The 27,759-nt window shown below is 33.6% G+C and overlaps 3 protein-coding genes and 2 long non-coding RNA genes across 8 annotated transcripts; 3 read left to right on the forward strand and 2 right to left on the reverse strand.

Moving 5' to 3' along the window:
* Positions 1-728: 728 nt before the first annotated feature.
* On the forward strand, positions 729-2,176 carry LOC123208857 (protein RISC-INTERACTING CLEARING 3'-5' EXORIBONUCLEASE 1-like). The gene is made up of 2 exons (XM_044626459.1): positions 729-1,017; positions 1,296-2,176. Exons 1-2 carry the CDS (start codon positions 948-950, stop codon positions 1,964-1,966), a joined length of 741 nt encoding a protein of 246 aa, XP_044482394.1. The 5' UTR covers positions 729-947; the 3' UTR covers positions 1,967-2,176.
* A 459-nt stretch (positions 2,177-2,635) lies between these two features.
* On the forward strand, positions 2,636-8,276 carry LOC123208856 (inositol phosphorylceramide glucuronosyltransferase 1). Of its 4 annotated transcripts, XM_044626455.1 has the most exons (12): positions 2,637-2,932; positions 3,141-3,192; positions 3,367-3,816; positions 4,100-4,220; positions 4,865-5,050; positions 5,602-5,765; positions 6,279-6,386; positions 6,712-6,849; positions 6,947-7,084; positions 7,283-7,568; positions 7,714-7,837; positions 7,959-8,276. In XM_044626455.1, exons 3-12 carry the CDS (start codon positions 3,580-3,582, stop codon positions 8,098-8,100), a joined length of 1,644 nt encoding a protein of 547 aa, XP_044482390.1. In that variant the 5' UTR covers positions 2,637-2,932; positions 3,141-3,192; positions 3,367-3,579; the 3' UTR covers positions 8,101-8,276. The 4 variants fall into 4 exon arrangements, with proteins under 4 accessions (XP_044482392.1, XP_044482391.1, XP_044482390.1 ...); XM_044626457.1 differs by lacking the exon at positions 3,141-3,192 and having other exon boundaries at positions 2,636-2,932; positions 7,979-8,276; XM_044626456.1 differs by lacking the exon at positions 3,141-3,192 and having other exon boundaries at positions 2,636-2,932; positions 6,953-7,084.
* A 2,432-nt stretch (positions 8,277-10,708) lies between these two features.
* Positions 10,709-11,450, reverse strand: LOC123209509. The gene is made up of 2 exons (XR_006501079.1): positions 11,369-11,450; positions 10,709-11,199 (listed from the first exon to the last, which is right to left on the reverse strand). It is a non-coding gene; the product is annotated as an uncharacterized LOC123209509 (long non-coding RNA).
* Positions 11,451-15,384: 3,934 nt separating this feature from the next.
* LOC123209722 lies at positions 15,385-16,375 on the forward strand. The gene is made up of 2 exons (XR_006501114.1): positions 15,385-15,627; positions 15,746-16,375. It is a non-coding gene; the product is annotated as an uncharacterized LOC123209722 (long non-coding RNA).
* Positions 16,376-17,199: 824 nt separating this feature from the next.
* LOC123209668 (bifunctional TH2 protein, mitochondrial-like) lies at positions 17,200-22,047 on the reverse strand. Its single transcript, XM_044627797.1, is given in 7 exon segments — positions 17,200-17,874; positions 18,634-18,900; positions 19,025-19,439; positions 19,572-19,862; positions 20,452-20,560; positions 21,584-21,653; positions 21,656-22,047. Coding segments are annotated over 7 exon segments (1,857 nt in total). The 5' UTR covers positions 21,948-22,047; the 3' UTR covers positions 17,200-17,461.
* Between the last annotated feature and the right edge of the window lie 5,712 nt (positions 22,048-27,759).

Consider the following 27,759-nt stretch of genomic DNA (forward strand, 5'->3'; position numbering starts at 1 on the left):
CAGTGATAATATTAAGAAAGACATTGAGATTAAGTGAAATAGCAGTTGCCATATATAAACAACTGCATCCTAGAGCATACAGTATCAGAAACTTGGTGAGAAAGTGCTGAAGCCAAGGCCTTCGCGTTTGACAGAAATTAATTGGTGGATTGAGTGTGCAACTGTTGGAGACTGCAATACTTGCAAGATCGCCGAGAAATTACTTAAGTGAAGAAATGATTTTTCCCATTAGACTTAATCATTAGTAATATTGGTTCAGAGATGAGATTCCATTTTAGATAGCATATTTTTTTGAAAGGGTGCTGTTGCATAATCTTATATAAACTGTATAAATTATGCAAGCTGCACTGTAAATAAAAAGTTGAAACTTACATTATTCAGAAAGAATGTTTTACAGAGTACCCAAGTCGTAAAGACTATTCTTTAGGATCTCAGTTGCCATAAATGAATAGAATTGTGTAAATGAATTGGGCACAAGAAAATTTTTAATGTAATGGGCAGTTTATTAAATGATTGATTGCTTTGTTATCAGGGTCTCTCTTACCTCTATGGGATCACTTTTGTTTATAGGATAAATAGGTAGAGTTTCATGTAAATACTATATCCGAATTTTACTAATACAAGTCTGAATGTAGACTTAGTACTCTTATTAATTGTATAAAAATAAGGTAAGGTAAAAGTGATTGCACCAATATGATCGGAGATGAAAAGTTTCTTTGGAGATTTTCCTGTTAAGCAGCAAACGTGTACATCTGATTGATAAACTGACTTAGAAACCCTAATCAACTTTTATTTTGTCATAACAAACAGCCGTATTAATTTATCTAAATTTGATCACTATCACAGGAGGCCACACTCTCACAATCACCATTTCTCAAGAAGAAGGTGATCTTGTTCACAATCACTTGACTTAAGAATCCATTTATCCACCAGCTCAAGGGAGAATCATGCAACCATTCCACCAACAACCAGACCCACTCCCCCCAGCCCTCACAAACTACACTAATAATGCTTCAGGTTCGTTCATATTCATTAACTTTATGATCTTTTTGAGTCATTTTTATATTATTCAATTATTATCGATTACCCTTAAATCATACCTAAAGATGGTAGAAAATTTAGTTTTGCCAATAATTTTCATTCTTATTGATTCAATGTTCCAGCGTTATAGCTTACAACTATTAGATCAGCCTTAAAAAATGGATCTGATCGTATGTCATTTTTGTTTGTTTGTAATTTCTGTAAATTATTGTATTTGTTGGAGATTTGAAGTCTCTTTTAATTTCCACCACAAGGAACGGAGGGGCCGCTGTATAGATTTTTAATGAAGGATGGAACGATGATGACGACGGAGATGATTTACGGCTCTAGTTGCAGAGAATCATGGCTGAAAGAGTTTCTGTTGCCCATGTATAAACATGGTGACATGATTGTTGGATTAGACACAGAATGGTCACTGAAACACTCCCCAGATACTGGCACCAACGAAACCCGAATTGTGTTGCTGAAGCTATGCAATCAAGCTTGCTGTTTGCTGATAAAACTCGACATGTCTCCGCCGTCGATCATCGAAGAACTCAGCCGGCTGCTCGTTAACAAGGACTTACTTTTCGCCGGGATTAACATTAATAAGGATCTTGAATTGTTGCGAAAAGGGTATGGGCTTGAGATCAAGAGTTATTTGGAGCTAAGTGAATTGGCGTCCAGTGTTGTTCACGTCCTGCCGCAGCCTCAGCCTCAGCCTCACATGGTTCACCAGGCACTGAATCATTGTACGTACAGTATCAGAGGGTTGGCAAGTGAAATTTTGTCTCAGCCGCTGAAGCCAAGGCCGATGAGCGTGGCGGAAGCCGATTGGTCTGGGAGTAGTCTTACGGTGGAGCAGATTGAGTATGCAACTGGTGATGCTTATTTTACTTACAAGATTGCGCAGAAGTTACTTATAAATATTGGACTTAAATATTAGTCTTCTTCTCAAGCTTTTATATAAAAATCAAGGAGCCTTCGAATAGCACATGCCGCTTCAATAAATATGCTGTGATTCTTCTTCGGTGAATCCTTATTGGTTTCCGAAATACAATCTTATTTTTACTGTATTTGATTTTTTTCAAGAATAAAACTATACAAACAAATAAATTGTAATTCTGAAATCAACGAGTGAAGTTTGTATTAACCATGGAAGTTTCTGAAATCGAAATTCTGAAAAAAAAAAAAAGAAGAGCATATACAATCTCACCTGCTCCAAGCTTTCTACCTGTAAAAAGTTTTAAAACATAAAATCCCCCCTTTGATAAGTTAAAAAGGGAATCTGAGTATCAATTCGATGATAACTATCAAAATCCAAAACAGTTGATGATGTTGATGCCACTGGTTGATCAGGCTTTGCCATCTTTAAAAGAATCCTTGCAGAAGTATGATCGGGTAGATTGACTCAATTCAGAACAAGATAAGATTGGGTAATGAACCGGGTTAGACCGCGATCGGATCGACGGTTTGTTACCGATTCGCGGTTGAATATGGTTCATATGTGATCCGGTTCAACTTTAAAAATTAAAATAACTTTTATTAAAACGGTGCGTTTCATACAAAGATAACTTAAGGTCTTTCAAAGTTAATTTTTTCCGTTTTCTTCTTGCCATTAAACGCGAAATAGAGCGCGCAGAGCAGAGAGGAAAACTTTCGGTTTTTTGGCTCTTCCTTTTCCCACCACGCACGAACACGCCTCTACCAAGATCCCATCTTCAAGTTCAACTCCACCAGAGAAATCTTCTTCCGTTCTTCGGCTCTTCTTGTCGATTTATTGACGACGAAAGCTGCCAGCCTTCGGCGACCGCGAAGATGTGGTTAGTGACGACTTCCGGCGACGATTGACGAGTGCCGACGACATCGATTGGTATCTCTGAGTATTCCCACGACGAAGGCGATCATTTTGGTGAATATTCCAGCCGAAATCTGTTCAAATTTTTTTGTCTAGCATTACTGTTAGGCTTGTTCAGTCATTTGGGATTTCTTATTGATTTTGTGGTGTTTAATGTTATTTTGAAATGTTGATTGATTTGTTTTGTGTTGATGAGTTTTGTTTAAACTTCAATTTAGTAGGTTTGATTTGTGTTGAATGCAAAAAACACGTTTTTTTGCAGGATTTTGAAGTGAAAATTTCATGCATTTATGCTGTTTCAGTCTGTAATTTTCGTGAGTGAATTTTCCAGCTCTTGCTTTTTCACCCTTCACTGCAAATTTCGGTCGGACCGGACCTTCAAACGGTTCATGCTCCGGTTCGGTTATTAAAACCATGGCTATGCAAATGCAATGTTTCTTCTTTTTAAAAGGCACTCATGTCTCTTTTTTCTCTTAACGTGTCAACAGATCCTGGTCTATTCCAGCGGTTTATGATACATCCGACCGCACTTTATCAGCATTTTTCTCGAGGCAGCCAAATACGACGCCAATTTGAAGAGGAAGAAGAAGGAATTTCAAAACTTCAAACCCCTTTCAACCTCATAAATTATTCAAAAAAAAATTGTAAACTGATTTTCTCGAGAAAATTCTATTTATTTTCTCGAGAATTCTTGAATTAAAATGAAATTAACGCCATGCTTTTTCAGTTTCTTGTTGGTCTTATTGATCTCGGTGCAATTTGGGGCTTCGTTTGGAACTCAGTCGGCTGACCAGGCTTACGTGACGCTACTGTACGGCGATGAGTTTCTGTTGGGGGTTAGGGTTTTGGGCAAATCAATACGAAGCACTGGATCGACTAAGCACATGGTTGTTTTGGTATCTGATGGCGTCTCCGATTACGCTAAGAAGCTTCTCCAGGTAATTGAATCAAGTGAATTTGAAAGTATTTCTTCTCCAGTTTATTGATGTATTTGTAAATAAATTGCAAATTTTTAAGCTTTATTTGCATTTAAACTAGTTTAAGGACTTTTTCTTTTTTTCACAAATTGATATTACTTGCAGTCTGATTTCCATTTTTTTCTGGGATTTATTTATGGTTAAGTGAATAATCTGGTTGGCCGATGAGTTAGTTATAAAAAAAATATTACTTGATTTTTGAGTTCTGAGCTTTTAACATATTACTTTGTGGAGAATTGTGCAGGCAGATGGGTGGAAGGTGGAGGAGATAAGCTTATTATCGAATCCAAATCAAGTGCGTCCGAAAAGGTTTTGGGGTGTCTATACCAAGCTTAAGATTTTCAATATGACTAACTATAAAAAAGGTATGGTTTTGTTTTTTTTTTTTTCTTGATACTAATTCAGTGTCTGGTATGTGGATGTAATATCAGAAAATAGGTTTTAATTATAGGTGTGTCTGTTGTGATTGGATTCGCTCTCTTAGAACTTCCATTAATATATGAGTAGCTTGTACATAAATGAAAATTGTGAGGAAAAGCTGTCTGTACAATGCCACTTGATATGAGCACTGGACTCTTAAGTTAATTTTTAATGAAGTATATAGATACCAGAACACTGGATTATGGTCTGGCAGAAGGAGCTAATTTTATTCGAAAAACTTCTATATTGGTGGATTGCTCTTGCTGGATTCCTTGTCTTACCTGGTAAATTAATTGCAATGGTGTGGGTTGTTTGGAGCATGTTCTCTTTAGTTTGTTTAGTTTATGAAATAGTAAGAGCATAAGGTATTGTGTTGTACCGGATTTTAAATTAAAGTTCATTTTTGTTGATGCATGTAATTTCAGTTTTTTTCTATGTTATATGATGAGTCTAGCATTTAGATTGTTATGTATGAGGCTCTTCCCACATTCTCACAGTAATGAAATATTGGCATTTTAATTTCTGCAATTTAAGTTCAAGTTTATCCCTCTCTTTCACTTATAACTGATGAGGTTTTTGTTTTATGCAGTTGTATATCTTGATGCTGATACTGTTGTGGTCAAGAACATTGAGGATCTTTTCAGATGTGGAAAATTCTGTGCTAACCTGAAGCATTCTGAGAGGCTAAATTCAGGAGTCATGGTTGTTGAACCATCAGAAACAGTTTTCAATGATATGATGAGCAAAGTGAACACGTTGCATTCATACACTGGAGGTAAGGCATTACTTCTGTGTTATTGTGGTTAATAATCCAGTGTCTCTCTGTGGCATATTTATGCTTTCATCCAAATTTTTTAGGATGACTATTCATTAATTAGTTTGTCTAAAATATCTAGTGTAGCAATGAGTTTCCCATTTTAATTATTTGGGTGTAACCTATGTGGTAACAGCAGTAATTGTGGTAATATCAGCTGTATCCGTTTTAGAACAAACCAAGCTGCAATATTCGTGTTTCCAGTATGATTTTTGATGTTTCTGTATTGGGTCTGCATGAAGAATTACTGTTAATTGTTGGTATCCTTGATATTTTAGCTTGACTATGTGTCTGTTCGGTTATGCAAGTAACATACAGAATGAAAATTATAAGATTACCTTCGGTTTTGGTGATGTTTGCAATTAGAAGTTGAACTGTGGTTTCCCAATTCAAACATGTTTGTTGCCCTTGCTTATTACCTGTGATGAAATGAAAGCTTGTGGTTGATTGAGTTCATATTGAACAGTCTCTTTCTCTCTCTGACTCTCTCTTATGCTTCTTATATTTGACAGGTGATCAGGGATTTCTAAATTCATATTACCCTGATTTTCCCAATGCACATGTTTTTGAGCCAAATTTATCTCCTGAGGTGTTGAAATCTAAACCTGTTCCTGATATGGAGCGACTCTCTACTCTATACAATGCAGATGTTGGTCTTTACATGCTTGCAAATAAGGTATGAAATTATACATGTTAGATTATAAATGTCATGATACTGGGATGGTTGAACTATTTTGATGGCATCATAGTAATGATTACATACTGTTGCACCTTGGTCTTCATGTGTAAGAGCAAGTTAAGATGTGGGTGGAATTTCAGAGATGTTGATAGTTGTTTATTATTGATTTTTTTTTAAAATTCTGTAATAATTTTGATCTCTATGATGGCTTTTCATATTCATAAACTATAATTAGAATTTTGGATTTAGCATAACCTATTATGGTGTAAGGATAAGTACACTTCATTACTTGTAACTGGATACCAAGGTCACAGACTAAGTTTGAATGCCAAAATTATTGCTTACCTGTTTTATGGAACTTCGTATATTTAACTGTGAAGATCTTTGTTGTTTCTGTTGTTTAGTTGTTATTTATGGCATTGTGTTATAATCAGTAAAGCGAGGATTCTATCTGTTTTATATACTTTTCTGATTAAAATGTCTTTATACTTTTATTGAATTAATATGCAGTGGATGGTAAATGAGACCGAACTCCGTGTTATTCACTATACACTTGGTCCACTTAAACCTTGGGACTGGTGGACATCTTGGCTTTTAAAACCCGTTGATGTCTGGCAGGTATCTCTCTCTACTGCTTTACCAATAATCTATTAAATTTTCTATATGGTTTTTCTTTTCGTCCACTTGGTGTTTGCTGGGAAGAGAAAAGGTCTGGAGGCTGTTGCATTTTGGTTTAGATATGTTGTGCTGCATGCTCTTATTCTACTTGTTGTTGTTTTATTTTTTCATGCTAGTAGCGAAGTTTGTTTGTATCTGCTTTGTGTAATAGTATCTGAGGTAGAAGTCTGTGTTGTCTTTTATTGTTTCATGAAATAAAGAGCGATGTCTAGTCTGTACACTTTCCTCCAATTTTATGATTCAACCTTAGTTTTTAATGCTGTAGGACATTAGAGTAAGGCTTGAGGAAACTCTTCCTGGAACTGGAGGGGGCAGAAATCCAAATGATGATGTTTTGGTCAAAGTCCTTTTCTTGTTGCCGCTTTGTGCTCTACTTTTCTGTTATTACCGTACTATCCTTCAGGTTAGTACCTGCAGTTCAGTTTTTTTTTTTTTTTGTCTCAGACATCAGGCAAGTAAAATAATTGTCTTCTTGATCTCAAAGATTCTTTTGGGTGCAGATACAGGAACACTTTGGTTCACTTTGTAGAAGTTCACTATGTGATCAGATTAGACTCCTTTACTTCAAAATCAGATCTCGTGGAGCATTGGCTTATACTGGTGTGCCGTCGTCATCTACCACTAATTCCAACCACCATGTTAGTTTCTCCTCCCTAAGTGATTTTGTTTTCATTATTATTTTAAGTTATATTCCTTTATTATTTTTTAGTCAAATGATGTGCCATGGCATATCCAATTTTTCTATGTTGGATGGCCTACATTTGATATCGGTATTCTAAATATTGAATTTTCAGTTTTTATGTATACTGAAAGTCTTTTATTGTGATGTCATACAGTTTTCAAATGGGGGACAGTTGAAGGTGCCTGCCTATCTGGGTGGAATTTCAATCTTAGTGTGCTTTGTGATTGCTCTGGCTTCCCTTGGCCTGTCTTTTGCAATTGTACCACGGCAAGTCATGCCATGGACTGGTTTGCTCTTGGTGTACGAGTGGACTTTCACACTTTTCATTCTTCTATTTGGAGGTTTTCTCAATTTGATTTATCAATGGGGAAGGACAGTGGCATTCCAAGCAGGATCCTTCTCTTCTCATAGAGACTCTGTTGATTATGACTCTGGAAAAGGTGTGTTAATTTTGACTCTATGTATGAAAGTGGTTTATGTGGGTTAATGGAATAAAAGATGCCAATGCATTTGAATGAGATACGGATAGCAGTTCCTTTTGTTTTTGTCTTAACTAGAAGTTGTTACTTCTTGTATGTGTTTCAGGTCATCAGAGACAGGCATCAACTTGTGATTTTGTTACATGTTATTATGGATTGGGGATGGCATTTTTGGCTGTAGCTACCCCTTCTTTACCATGTTTATTTGGAATCACAGCTCTATTTTTGAGGTAATTTGATTGAAAATGGTTTGTAATTGAAACTTATATACTTTGTTATGGTAATATTTCTTGGTCTTGTTGGTAGGTTAACTAAAACAAGAATTAAGAAATGGTATGTCCTTTTGAACAGGTTAGGATTGATGGTTGCAGGAGGCATAGTTTTGGCATCTTTCATGACTTACGCTTCAGAGCACCTTGCAATTCGTTCATTTTTGAGAGGCCTTGAAGACCGGGACTCCATACGAACTAGGAGTGCATGTTTCTTGTGCTGACAATAGGCTTCAAAGTGATTATGTAAGTTACATGTTATGTTTGTATTTTTCCCTGTAATTTATAAACATGTAATGTGCTATCATTTATCTGTAAAAATTTTGCAGAATCATTTCTCAGATTAAATTTCCTTCTTTCTTTATAATATTCTACAAAAAATCTATATTTTCTTTGATAATCTCAGTTTTGCCTCTCAATTCTTATTGTCCATTTTAGAGTTGTATTGCAGATTGTTAGTTTCTTGTGAGTAAAATACAATAGGATAAGGCTGGTTATGAAATGATAAATGAGGTCCCAATAGAGTTGGTGCCTAGATTATTCCAAACTGAAAGAAGTATTATGCAAAAAAACAAAGAATGAATCATATAGAGTTGTTTGTGTCTGATAATATGAGACCTCGTGTGAAAATTGCAAGCTGTTCTGTCATATTAGAAGAAAACCGACAAAGGCAGCTTGTCGTTTGTAAAGGATATGCTTTGAAACTATAAAAAATTTAACGTGGCATTTGTTGTTTCCTCGCAAACTTTAGGCCACTACCACCCTCCATCCCAGGAATAAAAGCTTGGAAGCGACCCTAGAAATTAAGATAAAACATCTACCCTTACCTTCTTCCCATTCTGAAAAAATCCCCACATTTGGACACTCTTCTTCACACTATATGCAGTGTCGGATTCTAACTTAAGCACCAAGTTTGGGTCAATTCGAGTTTAATTTAGTTATAAAATACTGAGTTCGAGTTTAGACTCAACTTTGATAACCTTTCCTCAAGTTAGTTTAAATTCGATTCAGTTTGAGAGTTGTTGAACTTAAGTTTGGTTATTGTATCAGTCAAGTTGAATTGAGTTTGGTTTGGTATTGTTGTTGAGTTAAGATTGGCTAAAATAATTTTATTCTGATGTATATAAACTAAAACAATATTGTTTTAATTAATTGGAATCAATTTTTTTTTTTTTTCAAGTGGTAGAGCTGAGCAAGTTGAACATTCTTGAACTTGAGCTTTAGTCTAATAATACAGAATTTTTAAACTCAAATTTATTAAGTTAAACTTGTTTTTAGTTTATTTAAACCAAGTCGGCAAATAAATTCGATTTGAGTCTATCTTGTTTTCTAACCTTTTATAGTGATATATTGTAGCCGCCTCGGTGGGGTAAGTCAATTGAATATGATTTTAACTTTGATGCTAACAGGAAGAAAATGCTTTCAGGTCATGTCCCTCTCTGCTTTAGAAAAACAATTATAAAAAACAGCCTCCTCCTCTATTAGCAAAGGAACCATTTATTAAGATTCAGAGTTTCCTCACAGCCCACTTGCCTATTCTTTCTTTATCAAATTTTAGAAGGCAACCCACCACAAAAGAAATAAATTAATTAATTAAAATAAAAATCCTAAAGTGATATTAACATTTCCACTTGCTCCAAGTCAAAACTGCAAGTGGGTTTCCATTTTCTTCTTAAAAATCTTAATCTTCTTCTTCAGTTTCTGGTGAACTGTCACTTGAACCAATCCACCATTTTGTAAAATAATATTTACAATTTCCTTGATGAGTCATGAGCCAATAGAAAATTACTGATTGATGTTGTTAATAATTGTATTCTACTTCTTTTTGAGTTGCACATCAATTTCCCTTGGACAAAAAGGCACATCAAGCTGGATTTATTGTGAAAGAAAAAGAAAGGTGGACTTTAGTGAATCATCATCCTATTATACTGATGGAACCTATTAGTTTTTATTTTTATTTATTTTTTAAATCTTAAAGATAATTGCAAGATTCAAGTTCCTTTTTGGATTGGGAAGAAACAAAATATTCCATTGAAAAGACCTGCATTTCTTCTATATATCAAGGGACAGATGTCCCAATTTGTTGACTAAATTCAACTGCATCAGACTTTATTTAACTCAAACAACCTAAACCAACTAACAAACAACCAGAAAAAAGGGCAGACATGATTGATTTTCATCATAATCTCTCTCCGGTTGCTTCATTGCTACTTCAACTATTTAAAAATTATCAGTTGATCATCAATTTCAATACCCTTTTGTTCAATCTCTAAGGTTAATGAGGATTTTAATACATTATCCATCGATTTTCTCCCCAAGTATTTGGATCATGGGCCTTCTTCTCCACTCGTTTCACGCATAAACCTACCTTTAAGATTAAGACATTTGTAATTTTTCAGGATACTGATGTAGTTATCAGTTATCACAGTGCCTATTCTCCCATTGGAGCATGAAAATTTGAAGTACCAGTTACGAGAAAAAACTTACAGAAATCTCGAAGTTGGCTTTTAGATGCTTGAAAGATATGGATAAGAATATCTACAGCTTCCATCACATTAAATTTTATTATCTGATTGATGAGCTAGGCTTAAAACTTTTTATCAAACTATTGTTTTTCAGACTGTTCCTCTCCTCGCTCATAATTCACTTCATAAAAATTCCCATTTCAGGTTTTCAATTCCTTTCACTTAGACACCAAACTGACAGAACAATTATGAAAGACAGCTATGTTCCCCAGACAAGCTTGCATCTGTATTTACCTGACAACCAGAAACTAAACAAGCATCTAGCAAAAAATCACAGATTTATTAAATGAAAACTAACGAAGAAAGATATTAAACTCCTGTATTTTATAAGGATATTGTAATTTTGTGTCTCACAATGTTGAAGCACAAAAGCAAGCACTCCAAGAAAATTAATTTGTTCGGCTGTCAATATTATTAAAACACAATACAGAGAAATAAAAGAAATCTTGCAACCAAAGATGGGTTCAACATTCCATGCCTTATTCTAATCAGTATATATCCGCCAAGCTTGGCAACCAAACAAGTTCTGAAGGGAAGCAAGGGAAAAAAATGAGGTAAAAGGAGGATAACTGAAAGCCAAGAATAACAGACTTGCCTAGAGATTAAAATTCTCTCCTGAATATTATTCAGGATACTCTTTGATTATTCGGGCCATGTTTTCTTTTCTGAAACCGATTCTATGAACTTCTTCTTCGCCTTGATAGAAAATTCCCCATGAAAATGATCAGATATTATTTTTCCTTCAAACTTTGAACATGCCATGGACTTCAGCTTCATATTGTTCTTCTTCTGCACAGCCTAAACAAACAGCACGGCCAACACCATGCATATATAAAACAAACAAATATAAACAGAAAAAAAAAAAAAAACAAAAACTTGAAACAAAAGAAAAAGAAGAAGAAGAAGAAGAAGAAGAATTGAAATATTATAGAGTTGTTGGCAACATTTATAATGCAATGAGACTTACATTCCCTTGTTCTTGGAATTATAGACGGATTAAACAAGAACTAAAAATTTATAACCAATAATTAACAATAATAATATTAAATTATTAATAAAAGCTTGCGTACATGGCGCGGCCTGCTTCACATATTTATAATAATTTTTCGTTGTATAAATTAAAAGGAAATTAATTTAGACTATGAAATTATAATAAAAGAGTGGGAATCTAATTAGATGAACCATCTAATTGTAGGGTCCATTAAGCAGGAGATTAACAAATAATATTAGTGAAAACATAGTGATTATCATGGGATTAATTTACAAACACTCCATTATTAAATAATTTTGACATGCGGCCATCGATTAGGTTAAATTTAAGAGTAATGCTATGTGTACCCATTTTTGATACATAATTCATGTACACAGTGATGTGTCATCATGTAATTAGATGATTTTAAAACATGTGTTATCATATGATAAAGAAACATCCAATCACATGATAACACCTCATCTGTGTACACAAATTATGTACCAAAAATTGGTGCACATAGTTTTATTGTAAATTTAATTGGGTAATTAAATTTTGTTGCATAATAACTTATTTTTTTCTTTTTTGAATGATTATTTAGCATATAGAGAGATAGAGATGATTAGTTTTTAAGTGTATGAAAGGTTTTACCATGAATAAAAAAACGACGATATTAAAATGAAAATACTTTACTTTCTCATTGATTCAAAAATTAAAAGTATCTCTATGTGATTACAAAATAGAAAAACGTAAACTATAAATCAACTAACCTTTTGATTTTTTTCAATAATTATCGGCAATCTTTGGAATAAGGACCAGGAAAACATGCATTTCTGCAAAAACTTGAGAGAGAAAAAATTGATCATGAGAGATAAAATATTTTAGATCTGATTAGGGTTGAGAATGTTCGACCATTTTATAGTCATTAATTACCCTAAAGCAAACGACATCGTTTTTTGAGTTTGAAAAACAATATTTTTCATCTACTCAAAACGCATCGTTTAGTGACGTGTATAATTACAATTGTGAAATTAAAGATAACATCCCTAAAATGAAAAGGTGAAAGTGAAGATAGATGAGAGAAAAAAGGAAAAATATTCATGAACAAAAAAAGGAAAAAAAATCATGAGGGCATTATATGAATGCTAGATTGCCTAAATTGTGTGGAAAAGAAATCTAGCAAGCTTGTGAAGTAATGATGTTGTTGAACATAAGCCAATTAAATTATGCATTTTTCAAAAAAGAAAATAGAATTTTTTTTTTTTACTCAAAAATGTTTAAATTCATCAGCCACCATATCCATATATATGTTTCAAACTGTTTTCAGGTTTTCAAAAATGAATTAAAATTCGATTTTTCAAACCACCTGAAACATAATTATTAATTAAGAAAAATTGAAAATAAAAAAAGAATTAGTCTTCATTGTTTATTATCTTTAATACATTGAACATAATATTATAAAAAATTACTCTAATTATATAAAAAGTTGGATCGAGACTTCCTCGTTAACAAGAAAATTGATTGATCTTATATATAATAAACTTGCATGGTAAAAGAGAAAACTCCATATATAAGAGAATATGAATTCAAGTCTTTTCTGATGATAGATTAAAGTCAAGTTTTAAATTTATCTGATTTAATAGTTATAGAGTCGATTATCGGATCTGAAGTTTATTCTATTTAGTATGGTTGATTTAGTCTCAATATGACGATCCAGTTCGGGTGGGGTTTCTCATTACCAAAAAAAAAAAAAAAAAACTAAGATACTTTTAATTATGTAAAATGTTGGATAGAGACTTCCTTGTTAACTAGAAACTAGGTGGAACTTGTATGTAATAAGCTATAATGAAGAATGTATTTTTATCTAACATGAAAATGGATGAATAATTTATTTTAAAAAATTGTATATATAAATAAATATTATCAATTTTTTTAGAGAAATCATTGTAACATATGTGAATAGCCGTATATTCTGTCATATTAATTTGTATAAATAAATTAATATTTATTTATATATCTAATATTACTCATATTTTATATTTGATAAACCGAATTCTCTATTACATATATTTGGGTCTCCCTTGAATAAATTAAAAAATGGGACTCACACTTTCTCATTACATAGAAAAAGGGTAGATCCCATATTTTATACACCCAAGAGAGTTCTCTTTCAACAACAAAACTTGTATATGGAGAATTATTTGAATAAATAAAAGTGAGATTGAAAATATCGAAGATATTAAATTTATAAGACGATACATTATTATTATGATAAATTTTTTTGTAATAAAAAATATTATTTGAATTGAATCATATTTTTATAATTGTTATACTAAATAAATAAAAATTAACTTAAAATATTGCAACCATTCAAATTATCTTTTAGGAGAGCATTGGCTTCTTGTTGGAGCAATGGCAGGTTTCAACGGTGGGGCATGGCTGTTTTTCCAATGATGCATACACAGAACTTAACACGTGAAAAAGGATGTGGAATAATTAAATGAAAAAAAAGTGGGATTAAGTAACTTCCTCGTTTATACTCGTTTTTGAAGTGAATCTTATAAAACCTGATAAATTCTATGATAGGAAGAAGCTTCTTCTTCTTCTTCTTCTTCTTTTTTTTCCCCTTAAAGAAAAGAAAAGTCATTGTGCCAAGTGCAAGCTTAATTGTTAAAATAAAAGACTCTATGTATAAGAAGGTATAAATTCAAGTGTTTTTTGATGATGTTTTAAAATTAAATTCTTAACTTACTTAATTATAAATCTAATCATTTGCATAAATTAGTAAGTTCAGATTTATTAGAATTTATTAATTAAGAGCATGACCTTCACTTGTTTTGTGGCACAATGACTTGCAAATTTCTCTAATTTGCAGAAATTAGAGAGTTCTCGATTTGGACATTGTTTCGTGATCTAGATCTGGATGACAAAGGGTCGTCATTCGTCGGAGAAGACCTTCACTTGTTTTCGATAGTCGATTGGTTCCTTAAGCCATTGAAGATAAAATCTGAAAAGATGAGAAAAAGAATTTTTTAAAAATTTAATCATGAAAGATAAATGTGAGTTTTTTAAACTAAAAAGAGAATGTATAAATCTTTTAGATTTTAGAGTTTATAAATGAAATGATGATTTTACTTTTATTTTTAACTAAAAATTTAGACGACAGTTAACCTATAAATGAGTATTTGAGTTTTTCATCTATCAAATATAATTTTAAATTCGGACTACAACTTGGGTGGGAAATTGTCCTTTTCCCTTTTAGGTTTGATTTCAAGTGCTAATCCAAGTTATAATCCTCCTGCTAGCCAGCGCACTTTTTTTTTTTTATTATTAATGGGTTAAGGTCATGATCAAAGCGCTCCATCAATTGACATTCTAATCACAAAGATTATTATTACGCAATTAATTAAGTGCATAATTTCAAGATTGGCTGCCAATGAGCTGCAATTTCAGATTCTAGAATATTAAACTTGGAGATTGAATGAAGATAATTAATTATATTTTCATTAGCCTTTCGGAATGCTTGCATAAAAAAAATCCATGAAAGTTTTATTTGATGCTTTTAAAGAAATATATTTATAATATATGTATTATACGTTATGATACATATTATTGATACAAATCAATATATTTTTTAGAAAAAATGATGATATAATAAATGTGTTTATGATATTTTATAAAATAATAACGCGTTAATTAATTTTTTTATTATTTAATTTTTTAAAAACTATATTATATGATATGATATATAATTCGACTATAATGAACTAAATAGTTCATTGTTATTCAGAAACATACATGAATTCATAAATTTGGATTCATCTAATAAAGCAAATGAGCAAAAGCCAAATCCCTTTAGAAAGTGCTTGGTGGTGATGTAATAATAATAATTAAGCATTTTTTCTTTTGTCAAAGTAAGACATTTGTCCCCACCAGAACATGGCTGGCAGCAGACTAGATTTTCCCATACACCTAACGCTGCTTTAATTAATTTATTTTTTTAAGCATGGCAAAGTTCCAATGCAAGAATTCTTCAAGAAAGCAACTTCCTTTTGTTAGGGAAAGCTATACAGATTATCTTTGAATTGTTAGTGTTTGTGAATTCTGTTGTTTATGACAAATATCACCCAGAATCCTTAAGTTTTTGATACTTTTGTAAAGGGGATTTTTGATAATCTTTTTTCTAATAATCATGGATTCATTGGCGTGTTCGATACTGGTGTTGCTGTCCAAAAACGGCTCCTCTAGCAGCAATAGTAAGGGTGAAGAAATGAGCTTGAGTTTCAATCTGATACAAAAGTTCTTCTTCTTCTTCTTCTTAATTAATTATCCTGTTTCTCCAACGTTCTTGAGTGAATTTCCAAGTGTTTGCAGGTTCAGGGAAGTTCCAACAGTGGTTGTAATGGCTGAAAAATAGAGGACAAGAGGCAAATAGCTCAAGCTAGCAGGGGGGTTTGTCTGCATGGCTCGCTGACACTCAAGTCAGCATGGTACACAATGGAGAAGCTGGTGAAAAGAGCGAAAAGTGGGAAAATCAATGTTGTCATCTAAAACTCAGTAAATCCAAAAATGGAAGTGCAACAGGTTCACTGAAATTCAATAAAGAGGATGAAGATGGGCAGCCCCCAAGTTTGGAAACCTAAAGATTGCTTTTTCACATCTGCCTTGCACAGTGACTTGTTAGATGGGCGTAGATGATAATTTGACTCTTGTTCTATATTTCTAATTTAATAAATTCCATGATGAGTGGTGACAAAGAAAATCTGTGTCTCGAGTGAAACCACAAACTGGCTAGTCAACCAGGCAGCTGTAGTGTTTGTTTGTACAATGAATACTTTAAAAATTATGCAAAAGATTTGAGAATTGATTTCCTATGATCTCATCACCAAATTTTTGGTGACCTAACATGGAGGATCAGATGCCACATCTTTATTTGATGGAATCATAATTGTCTGGTTTCAAAAGCCCACTTAAATTCTGCACAAATTTATTCTTGACAAAGGCTTATTTTATCTCATTAAAAAGTTGTAATTTTGGATCATTTTTGGGTCTTAATAAATAAATGACCGCTTTTGATGGGATTTAAAATATATGCAGGTTGTGTATTCTGTCAGGAATTGTTCCCCAAGTTGTGCAAAAAAATTCAAGAAACACCCTAATTGTGTAAAACTACACAAAAACTCCCAGACTGCTTAATTTTATACACGATTTGGAGGTGTTTCTGTCACAATTTTTTTTTTTTTTTTGGTCTAGGAGGTTTCTTGAAAATTTTTTACAAAACCTGGGGAAGAATTCTCTATATGTTCCCTTTTTACAAAATAAAAAGCTCATGAAAACTAAAGAATGAATACCAAACAATGAAGAAAAGCGATGAGGGAAGAACAATTAAAAAAGACAACAAATAGAGAGAAGAGTGCCAAAGTGCAACAAAAAAATTCTTCAAACGCCTAGTAACTCTTAAACTTTGAAGGTACAAACTTAAAGTAGCCAAACTTTGGCCTGAAACTGTATCAAAAAGCTTGAATTGATAGTTATGTAAAAATTGTATTATCGAATGTGCAGAATATCTGAAAATTGAGTTTATATATGGATATAATTTTGTCAAATATGATCCATAAGCTTTTTCTCAAAATTGCCATTCCAGCCAAATCTAAAACATTAGCCTATAGAAATAGAAATACATCACTTAAGATGACAGTTATATGGACAAATTGATAACTCCCTCTTCTTACAATTCACTGCAGCCTGAAATCTCCAGATTCCTGGGAAACAAATCAAGCAAATGTGCATGCATCAGTGCACCAATATGTCAATAAAGAATGACAAGGTTGAAAATAAAGAGAAACAATAGCAGATAGATACCTAGTTTACAGCATTCAGAAATTGATCTGACATTACACTTTAGAATGGATGACTCTGACTCTGTAGAAAAACAAAAACAGAGAAGGGAGTAACAGCAGATGTGGCCCCTAATAATATCAGCCACCAATTTGTATCTTTGTGTTCCAATATCTATATGACTGGTTTCTTCATTTGTCCTAACTAACATGAAGATGAGTAGCGAGAGCAAAAGGGGAAAAAAAATTGTCTCTACCACCCCGAAATGAAGGCATGTACTTCAGCCCAACTTGAGACTGTATAAAGAACGCCAGATAGCCTCTTCCAGTTGCCAGCGCTTCCTTCATCGTATTGCTTCTGTTTCTTGACCAAGGCAGGGTACAATGGTACAAAAGTGACACCAAATTGACTTCCCACTCTCCTTAAGCTTAAACTAGATCCAATCACAATGCCTATATCTGCCTTAAGCAGACATAGTAAATCACCCGCTGAATCTCCAATATAAAGAGTCAACTTCTTTCTGTCACTGTCATAGTTCTGCACAATATTGCTGAAAGCTTCAACCTTGTCAGTGGGAGACTCCACTTTCTTAACAATTTCGCCCGTAGAAATGGATTCTTCATAAATGAACTCATTTGCATGTATATTCAGAACAGTTAGACCCCCTGCTTGATTAAAAGGAAATTTCTAATAAAAGAAATGTATTGAGTGTTTTAACAAACCTCCGAAGGAAAAGGATTGAGAATTAAAAAAGGGAAAAAAAAAAAAAATAAGGGAGATTGCAAAGATTATAAAGCAGATGTTAGAAAATCAAATAATCAACGTGGAATTAAACTAAAATATTGCTGGTAACAAAATAACAAGGAATCAAAATGGCATAGGACACAATTCTAATCAATCTCACTAAGCCAAGAAGAAAATAATTTTGGAAAACCAGAACGCTTACATTTTAAGGGCAAAGAAACTGAATTATGACTAATTGTGACTCATGCTCACTGATATCTTTTTAAAGCATCATGTTCGCAAGTGTGAACTTCCAGTTTCCATCAGTCAATAATATAAATAAAAAACTGAAGCCCTGTGTGTGTGTGTGTGTAACCTTTGCAACATATTTTAGCCTATTCTTTTTGTCCATACAAAATTGGAAGAAGTGCCCAGCCTACTTCAGTTTTTATGCTAATATATAGGCAGAACCATTGGTTTTTCTCTACAAAGTCACTAAAACTATTTTTAACTATGGACGGTCAAGTATCTACGTATTAGCATAGATGGATAATAATTGTCAAAGAATAAGGATGATTAAGTAAGCAAAGTCCAAAAAAGATAATCAAGTTGAGCTTTTATAATCTCAACATAGCAAATTATGGCATCATTGTACAAGTCATGAATTCTGTGTACCACAATTCTATGTGGTTGGAGCATACCTGCTGAGAAAGATGTTCTGATGAGATCACCACACCAACAATATGAAAGTACGTGGACATTTGCATTCAAATTTTCATTCTTCACAATACTCTGAAAGAAAGCAGTACAACCATCTTGGAGAATCAGGCGTTCACCAGCTCGTTTAATGTCTTCAAGATTTACACCCTTCAGTACTCCAGACTCAATCACTCTAGAATTCGCCCTCTTCTCAAAGTCTGAGAGCTGCTCAAGGGCTTTATGTAAAGCTTCATAGTTGAATTCCTCCACTGCAAAATCCCACAAAGTCAAACCCTGATACACTTAAACCAGAAACTTCATCCAAAAAGGTTTCTCAATCAGTTTGGTATGATTAAAAAGGAGAGTTGGATGTTAAATTGTCATGCCAAATACCTTTCTCAGAAGAAACAATGCTTTCAATGCATTGTTCATACTCTTCTGTGTACTCTCTGGAGAGATTACCCAACGTATTCCTCAACTCAGCTGATGACATCCGACGAAGTTGACTTTCAGGTTGATTTTGGTCAGATTTTGGGGCTGTCACTATTGCAATCTCAGCCAAAATGGCAGAAGAATCAACAATGGTGCAAGCCAAATCAAAATCAGAAAATATAATAAGTTGATCTCTGGCGGGATTATGCTCCTTAACGAGAGGAACTACTGTGGGCTGAGAAAGTGGCTGAGCATTGAAGAACTCTATTTCAAGTTTCATTGCTTGGTGATAAAGCTTCTCTATGATATCTAGTTCTTCACCTGTCAAAGAGACACTAAGTTTATCCAGCAAGTCCTCAATCTGCTGAGCTAATGCCTGAACTCAAAGAATACAATAGTTGAGACGAAGTAAGAGTGTCGTGTAGGTCATCTTCCTCCTAGTCTAAGCAAAGTATCCTCAGATTCACCAGTAAACACAAAATGGCATTACAATTCAAATAACACATACCTGAAAACTTTCTGAAGAATAATTGTTGACCCACTTCTTGTAAAGATGATCACCTTCATTAAGATCTAGAAGTGCCTGGAACTCCTTACCAAGGAAAGCATACAACCTCATGCAAGGTGACATAGCACCCAATGTATATGCTGCAACTTTTGTTCTTTCAAATGGAGTTGCAAGTTTTCCAGGACCTTTGACACCTTCAACTTTCCCAGATGCTGTTGCCAACAAGAATTCTGTATACTTGACTGTTGCAGAGTTAATAGAAGCCTCTTTAGCAAGGTCCAGACCCCACTCCTACAAGGGAAACATTCAGAACAAGTAAATATTATACTCTATTACATGAAAAGAAAGAAGTTCTATTTCTATATCAATCAATACAAAACAATTACTAGATGAAGCTACATCGTGATTTACACAGCATTACAAGGACAAGTTCCATCTTAATAGAGAAAATCCAAGAGTCTTTCTTTTGTAATAACCGAAAAAGGTTACACTGAGTCAGGCAAAGTGAGAATTAAATCAGAAGTGTCCATAGCTTTCGAAGCAAACCGTCAATGTTAAAGGACAAAACTTGCAAAAGATTCTATCTTGGCAATAGCTGAAAAACAAAACAATTGGCTATCCACTAAAACTGGCATCCTATGCTTCGAATATGGCTTAAAAATCTAAAGGGAACATGCACATGGCATCAATTTTTAAACAGCAACAAATTTTATTACCATCAAAATATCTTAACTACCATACCCAACTGGATCTCTAATCCCATAACGATTCAGGCAGTAAACATTCCATAAATTTTACAAACCGATTAAATGGAAAATATAATCTTCAAGATTCAACAACATTCTTTACCTAAACTTTAGAATGAATTATTTTATTTTACCTGTGCAAATGAATTGTGCATTTTTAACTCCTCTAGAACACCCTTTCTCAACTCTGAGATTGACAGCTTTGCATCATCATCATCTGCACACTCTTCTGCCAATTCATACCTAAATATGCAAAATCACCCCCAAAAAATAAAAAGAAAGAAAACAATTATAACAGCCACCAATATGTATCTAACCCTTTAATTTTATATAAACTAGCCACCAATATGTATCTAACCCTTTAATTTTATATAAACTAAGTTAGAGAAATATATAAATTTTCTTCAACCTTAAATTCAATGTTGATTTAAGCTTAGAAATTGAAATATTGTAGCAAAACGATTTTTCAAATCAATAAAAGTCTAACACGTCATTTGGTTGCTGAGAAAGCACACCAGAAGGAAATGGGAATTAAAAGGCTTAAATCATATTTTTAATGCTGCTCTTCCTTCCACATACAATAAACACAACTATATATTATTAAATCATGCCCGTGGTACTAACCCAATCATCTTTTTTAATTTATTAGAAACCAAATTTACAATATGAAATCATGTATGTATTTCCGCATAGTCAAATCAGTCCACTCACTCTCTATCATTCTATCAACAAGACTTTTATTGAAACCACTGACCATATACAATCAATTGATTGAACAATTATTCTTGCTTAGTTTTCCCACACAAATTCTATCAGCAGTACGTATATCAAAACAGAATTTTAAAATTTGATCAAAAGATCATACTAAGCCTCCCAAACAATCAACCTCATGTATCAGCAACCAAACAATCAACAAAATATCTGAAAAATCTAATATTCTAAATCTTCTCTTTCTCAATTTCTTAGCAAACATTCCCCGATAGTAAAAATCTAATTCTACAAATCTTTCTTTACTTTTTTCCTGTAATTCTGATCTTAGATTATTAATTTTCTCTTATTGTGCCAAATTTTCTCGGATGTCAAACATCCCTAAATAAAAAAAAAAAAATCAATACACACAACATATCCCTCTTCCTAGACCTTGAAAGCAGAGAAAGAAACACACTTTGAATATCAGATTCTCAAACTCTCGCACATTTCCCCACATTCTCTCAGAAACCGACCAGTACGAGACCAAAACCAAAAGAAGTCCAAAAACCAACTTACGCTTGAGCAAAAGCTTTGAGAAAATGAACATCTTGGGCGATGTAATTCCTGAAGGTGTCAATGTTTAGATCCCAGAAGCCAGACAGAGCGTCAAGGGATTGTACATAGCAAAGACAGATTCTCTCTTACACTTGATCCAAAACCTTCTGGCAAGTCCCTCCTCCTCGGCACTTGGCGATTTCGGAGGAATCGCCGCCATCAAGAGTGACGATCTTTGAGCTGTGAAATAGGGGGATAAATCAACCCGGAGAAAAGACGGGAAGAGAGAGTAGGAAACGCCGAGTGGAAATGGGAGGGAGTTACAGCAGGAGAAAAGATTGGAGAGTAATGGGGCTCTGACTGGGCTTGTGCAGAGCGCAAGCATCAAAGAGAGAAAGAGAAGGAGATGAAAATCAAAGTTTCCTTCCCCCTGTGAATTGGCTTGGAAGTTTATTTTATGTTTTTGTTGTGGATGCCATGAGTGTGAAAAGGGAGGGAAGTTCTATCGAATGGGCTTTTTTCTTTTTGGGCCTATATTCTTTGAAGGTGATTATCCCTCCCTAAACGGTTGATGATTATTTTGGCTCATAAAATTAAACTCAAATTTACAATTCTATTACATCTAATATATCAATCCATCAAAATTATCCATTTATAATGAATTTTCCTGGAAACCAAACCAAAACATAAATCTCAATCACAATCTAAAGCAAAAGACAACTTTGACATGCTTCGAAATGACCATAGTCTAACTATTTTTCCAACTTCTAGCCTATTGTTTTTGTCATTTACGACCTGCTTGAACCAAGCTCCAATGAAGTTATATACGAAAGTGCAGTTCATTCTCCATTTTCGAAACGTTAAATTCACAGGATTCCCACATGGTGTAATCAGTTCTACACTGAACCCATTATTTGTCTTTGCATCATCAAGTATGTCCTTCTCCTCATTAGTAAGGAAACTATGAGTCTTGACTTGTTTCCTTGGTAATGAAAGACGATTGTTTTGTTGGGCTAAATCTGTCGATGTTAATACTTTCTGCATAACAAATGTTATATTCACGCCATTCTTTTTTTCAACAATAGCTTTCAACCTTTCTGGCATGGGAGGTTCCACTTCTACGTCCAAAAGCGGTTGTCGTGGAACTGTGACTTTCATCTTCATGGGATTTACTTTTCTCCTTCGTTCCTTTCTTTCCTCTTCTTTGTCCTCATCTTTATCCAAGCTACTTAAGTAGGGAGTGCCACCCAAATCACATGCTACAGGCCTTATCCATTTGAAGCTCGGTGTGTCTTGTTTTGTAGAATCAGTTCCTTTCTCTGCCTGTGATACAATCACTGATCTCTTCTTCTTGGGCACGGGGAAAGAAAAGAAGAAGCCTAAAGTGGTATCATTCCTCTCCTCGTAAAACCCTAAGTTCTTCTTAAGTTCTGCCAGCTCAGGATCCTCCCTAGCACGTTTGAAAAAACCTTTAAGTATCTTCAGCTCTTTTTCAGTTTCAGATTCTGATGATTCGTCACTGATATACTCCATAGAAGAATAACTGGAATCGGGTTTCATCACGTCTTCAGAAAACGTCAAGTCTTTTTCTTCAAGAAAAACTGAAACAACAGAAAGAACATACATACATATATATAATGTTAAAAAATATACTAGGCTTGCAAGAATTTCAATAGATAGAAGACAAACGCTTTAGAAGAGTAGAAAAGCACTCGTAAAATAAATTTATAATCAGTTGGTAAAATCAAATGTTCTTTGTTCTTTTATAATTTGTATACCTAGCTACGACTACATAAACACAAAACAAGAAGAAGAGAAAGAAAGAAAGAAATGGGAATCAAGAACTTACCAGTTAGTAACGATGGAGAAAGCTCACGCAGGAGAAGAAGTTTATAGAGCAATACTAGAGACTGTGAAGAACAAATTACATCACTAGTCATGATTTTACAGACAAGAGAGTCTTAAACCTGTCGAAATTGTGTTTCCTGAGTCAATCTTGATTGACTAATTTCAAATCACTTAACCTTCCTATTTTGATATCTAACTGAATCTTGGTTTCTTGTAGTCCAATTAATCTAAGACAACAAATAGGATTTTAACGGCCATTTTAATTTCCTGAAACCAAAAAAGAAATGGGAAATATTGTTGTGGAAGGAAGGAAATTCGTTTGCACTTAATCTTGAACTTAACGGATACTATCTGGTATACCTTGTTTATATAAGTGAAGTGAACCAGCTAAAGTGAACCAGCTACTGCATGATTGGCAATTTGGCACTCCTTAAGTTGTCAAAACTCATTTTAGCTTGTAAAGTTTAGAAGTAAAACTACGATGAACTATATATAAAAAATGAATCATATTTTAATAATGAATCAGTCAATTAAATCAGAGATGTTATAATGATATCAAAGTTATTCAATAATATTTTAATAATAGATCAAATTATTAAACTAGAAATATATCAAACTTGAACATTCAAGTTAAAAATCCATCAAACTCATACATTTATAATGAATAATCCTTGAATCCAAAGTGTAAATCTCAATTACAATCTAAAACAAAAATCCATCAAACTTATACATTTATAATGAATAATCCTTGAATCCAAAGTGCTAATCTGAATCACAATCTAAAACAAAACTCAACTTTGACATGCTTCGAAAGGACCAGAGTCTAACTATCTTTCCAACTTCAAGTCTATTGTTTTTGTCATTTACGACCTGCTTAAACCAAGGTCCAATGAAATTATACACGAAAGTGCTGTTCATTCTCCACTTCCTCAACGTCAACTCGACAAGACTCCCACATGGTGTAATCAGTTCTACGCTGAACGCATTGTTGGTCTTCGCATCAAGTATATCCTTCTCATCATTAGTAAGGAAACTATCAGTCTTGATTTGTTTCCTTGGTAATGAAAGACGATTGTTTTGATGGGCTAAATCTGTCGCCGTTAACGCTTTTTGCATAATAAATGTAATATCGAAGCCGTTCTTTTCTTCAACAATAGCTCTCAATCTTTCTGGCATGGGAGGTTCCTCCTCTACCTCTAAGATCGGCTGTTGTGGAATTGAGTCTTTCATCTTCTTGGGGCTTACTTTTCTCCTCTGCTCCTTTCTTTCCTCGTCTTTATCCTCGACTTTATCCAAACTACTTTGGTTTGAACTACTACCCACATCGTATACAGACTGCATCCATTTGAAGCTTCTTGTATCTTGTTTAGAAGAATCACTTTCTTTGTCTGTCTGTGCTGTGATCACTGATCTCTTTTTCGTCGGCACGGGGAAACAAACGAGGAATAAGCCTAAAGTGGTGCCAGTCCTCTCGTAAAACTGTAATTTTCTCTTAAGTTTTGCCACTTCGGGATCCTTTCTAGCGCGTTGACAAAAACCTTTTATTATTGTCAACTCCGAAAGTTCATATTGTGATGATTCGTCAGAAGATTCACTGCAATTGGATTCCATCACGTCTTCAGAAAGCATCAAGTCTTTTTGTTCAAGGGAAACTGAAACAACAGAAAGAAGATACATAATTGAGATTAAAAGCACACCAATTTAGTAGATAGAAAATAAATTTCTGCATTCTATGTTACATTAATTGTCCTTGGAGGCATCTTTGACTTTGCTAGAAATTAAGAAGTCAAGTTTCAAAGCTCTGTCTAAAATTTGCTAACATGTCTTTGATGTGAAGAAATGTAAGATGGTTTGATGAACAAGCGATTTTGCCATTGATTTGTCTATTGATTGTATCTATAACTAATTCCTGAAGGTCATGGGTGCATGCAAATAAAATAGTGAGCACAGATAACCCTTATTCTTTAAAATTTCTCAGACTATCTTCTTTAGAGTATCGTCTCTTCTATGAGACATCTACTTTAGAAGTTCATACTTGGATTTGACATGCCTTATGCGAAAACCGTAATTTTCTCTTAAGTTTTGCCACTTCAGGATCCTTTCTGGCGCGTTGACAAAAACCTTTAATTATTGTCAACACCGAAAGTTCATATTGTGATGATTCGTCAGAAGATTCACTGCAATTGGATTCCATCACGTCTTCAGAAAGCATCAAGTCTTTTTGTTCAAGGGAAACTGAAAGAACAGAAAGAAGATGCATAATTGAGATTAAAAGCACACCAATTCAGTAGATAGAAAATACATTTCTGCGTTCTATGTTACATTAATTGTCCTTGGAGGCATCTTTGACTTCGCTAGAAATTAAGAAGTCAAGTTTCAAAGCTCTATCTAAAATTTGCTAACATGTCTTTGATGTGAAGAAATGTAAGATGGTTTGATGAACAAGCGATTTTGCCATTGATTTGTCTATTGATTGTATCTATAACTAATTCCTGAAGGTCATGGGTGCATGCAAATAAAATAGTGAGCACAGATAACCCTTATTCTTTAAAATTTCTCAGACATATCTTCTTTAGAGTATCGTCTCTTCTATGAGACATCTACTTTAGAAGTTCATACTTGGATTTGACATGCCTTATGCGAAAACCTAAGAGTGTTACCTCTTTTATTTTTTCGTTCGTCAGGAAAGGATGGCGGGAATCATCACAATATCAACTTTCAGTGAGTACTAGAAGACAAACAGTGAAGAAAATCCGAATGCATTTCCTAAATATTCTCAGAAACCAAACTACATTGAAATAATTTGCTTCCCTATATAGACAGTCAACACATTTTAATTCTTTCCTAATTGTAAGGGGTTTCTTGAGGCCGTATTTCGAGATCATAAAGCTGCAAATCTTTAGTCATTGTTCAAGTTTTCGGACTATAGCAATTACCCTATAACATAATTATACTTATAGATACAAAAGAAACAATTAAATATATACATTCATCTAAACTACAATAAAACAAAGAACATTAGGTGGGAATCAAGAACAAAGAGAAACAAAGAAAAAGATCAAGAAAATTGGAATCAAGAACTTACCAGTGGAGAAAGTTGACGCAGAAGAACAACTTTTTAGAGCAACAAGAAAGACTATAAGGAGAACAAATTATAAGACAAGAGAGTCACTAATTTATAATAAGAGGAGTTTTACCCTGTCTAAATTACGTTTCCTAAGTCGATTATGATTGACTTCACCTAAACTTCCTATAATGGTTTCTTGCACTCTGATTTATCTACCTGGTTTAATTTAATTTCCTGGAACGAAAAAGAAAAGGAAATGAATGAAACTTGTTTGAATTTAATGTCGAGCATATCATGAAGTGAGTCAGCTACTGTTTTCTCACTTTGTATATATCCTAACAAATAATTTTATTATAAATTGCGGAATTTTAGTTATAATAAACCAAATCAACTTGAGTTAGATTGCTAGTTTGATTCAAACAAGTTTGAAACAAATTCAACTTGGAAGAATTTGAGTCTAAGAGTTTTTCATTGAGATCAAATTTTATTTAAACCAATTGGAAACAAATTTAACTTAGGAGACAATACTTATTTATGCTCGATAACTTTTTCATTTGTTTAAATAAAAAATTACTGAATTAAATGAACTCTAAGCTATATCCTAATAAATTGGAGGACGGTCAAATGAGGATATTCTAACGGATCAAGAGTGACCGTAAACATTTTATATTTAGAATCAATCAATTTTTAGTGATATATATATATATAAAAGACTTGAGTTGAATTAAGCTTGAACATGGTGAAACTCGTTTTCGGGGGGTTCAGCTCGACTCATGTTTGACTCGCTTCATTGATTGGGAGTTTGTGTAGACAAGGCTTAGGCTCGTTGAATTCGTTCGCTCGAATTTGGTTCACTTGTGGTTTGTACAACATAGTTTAAATTTTTTTTAAATATATTTTAGCTCGAGTTTGGGCTTGTGATTGGTTTTTTATATATGTTTTAGCTCCGGTTGGGGCTCGAGTTTATATATATCAAGCTCGGATTCGGGTTTGGGTTCGAATTTGTATATATCAAGTTTGGATTCAAGTTCATTCAAACAAAATTCAAATTGGGCTCGAACAAACTCATTTTGAATTCAACCTTATTGATGATCTATTATGATATTCTTGTAGTCAAAACTATTATTTTGAAAACCGAACCGAACTGGATCAAACGGTTCAACCGATTGAATCGGGATTCAGCTCAAAGTCTGATCTGGATCATACTATTCAATTTTACAATCAAACCCCAACACAGATTACAATTAAGCCCATGTACTTTGCTTTCTACTAGATACACTCA

Source organism: Mangifera indica, chromosome 2 (genome assembly GCF_011075055.1).
Source record: "Mangifera indica cultivar Alphonso chromosome 2, CATAS_Mindica_2.1, whole genome shotgun sequence".
Lineage (NCBI taxonomy): Eukaryota > Viridiplantae > Streptophyta > Magnoliopsida > Sapindales > Anacardiaceae > Mangifera > Mangifera indica.

Coding starts and splice junctions, on each gene's coding strand:
- LOC123208857 (XM_044626459.1), top strand. CDS start 948: ATGCAACCATTCCACCAACAACCAGACCCACTCCCCCCAGCCCTCACA. Junction 1,018..1,295: donor CTACACTAATAATGCTTCAG/GTTCGTTCATAT, acceptor TTCCACCACAAG/GAACGGAGGGGCCGCTGTAT.
- LOC123208856 (XM_044626455.1), top strand. CDS start 3,580: ATGAAATTAACGCCATGCTTTTTCAGTTTCTTGTTGGTCTTATTGATC. Junction 5,766..6,278: donor TTTACATGCTTGCAAATAAG/GTATGAAATTAT, acceptor ATTAATATGCAG/TGGATGGTAAATGAGACCGA. Junction 7,838..7,958: donor ATCACAGCTCTATTTTTGAG/GTAATTTGATTG, acceptor CCTTTTGAACAG/GTTAGGATTGATGGTTGCAG.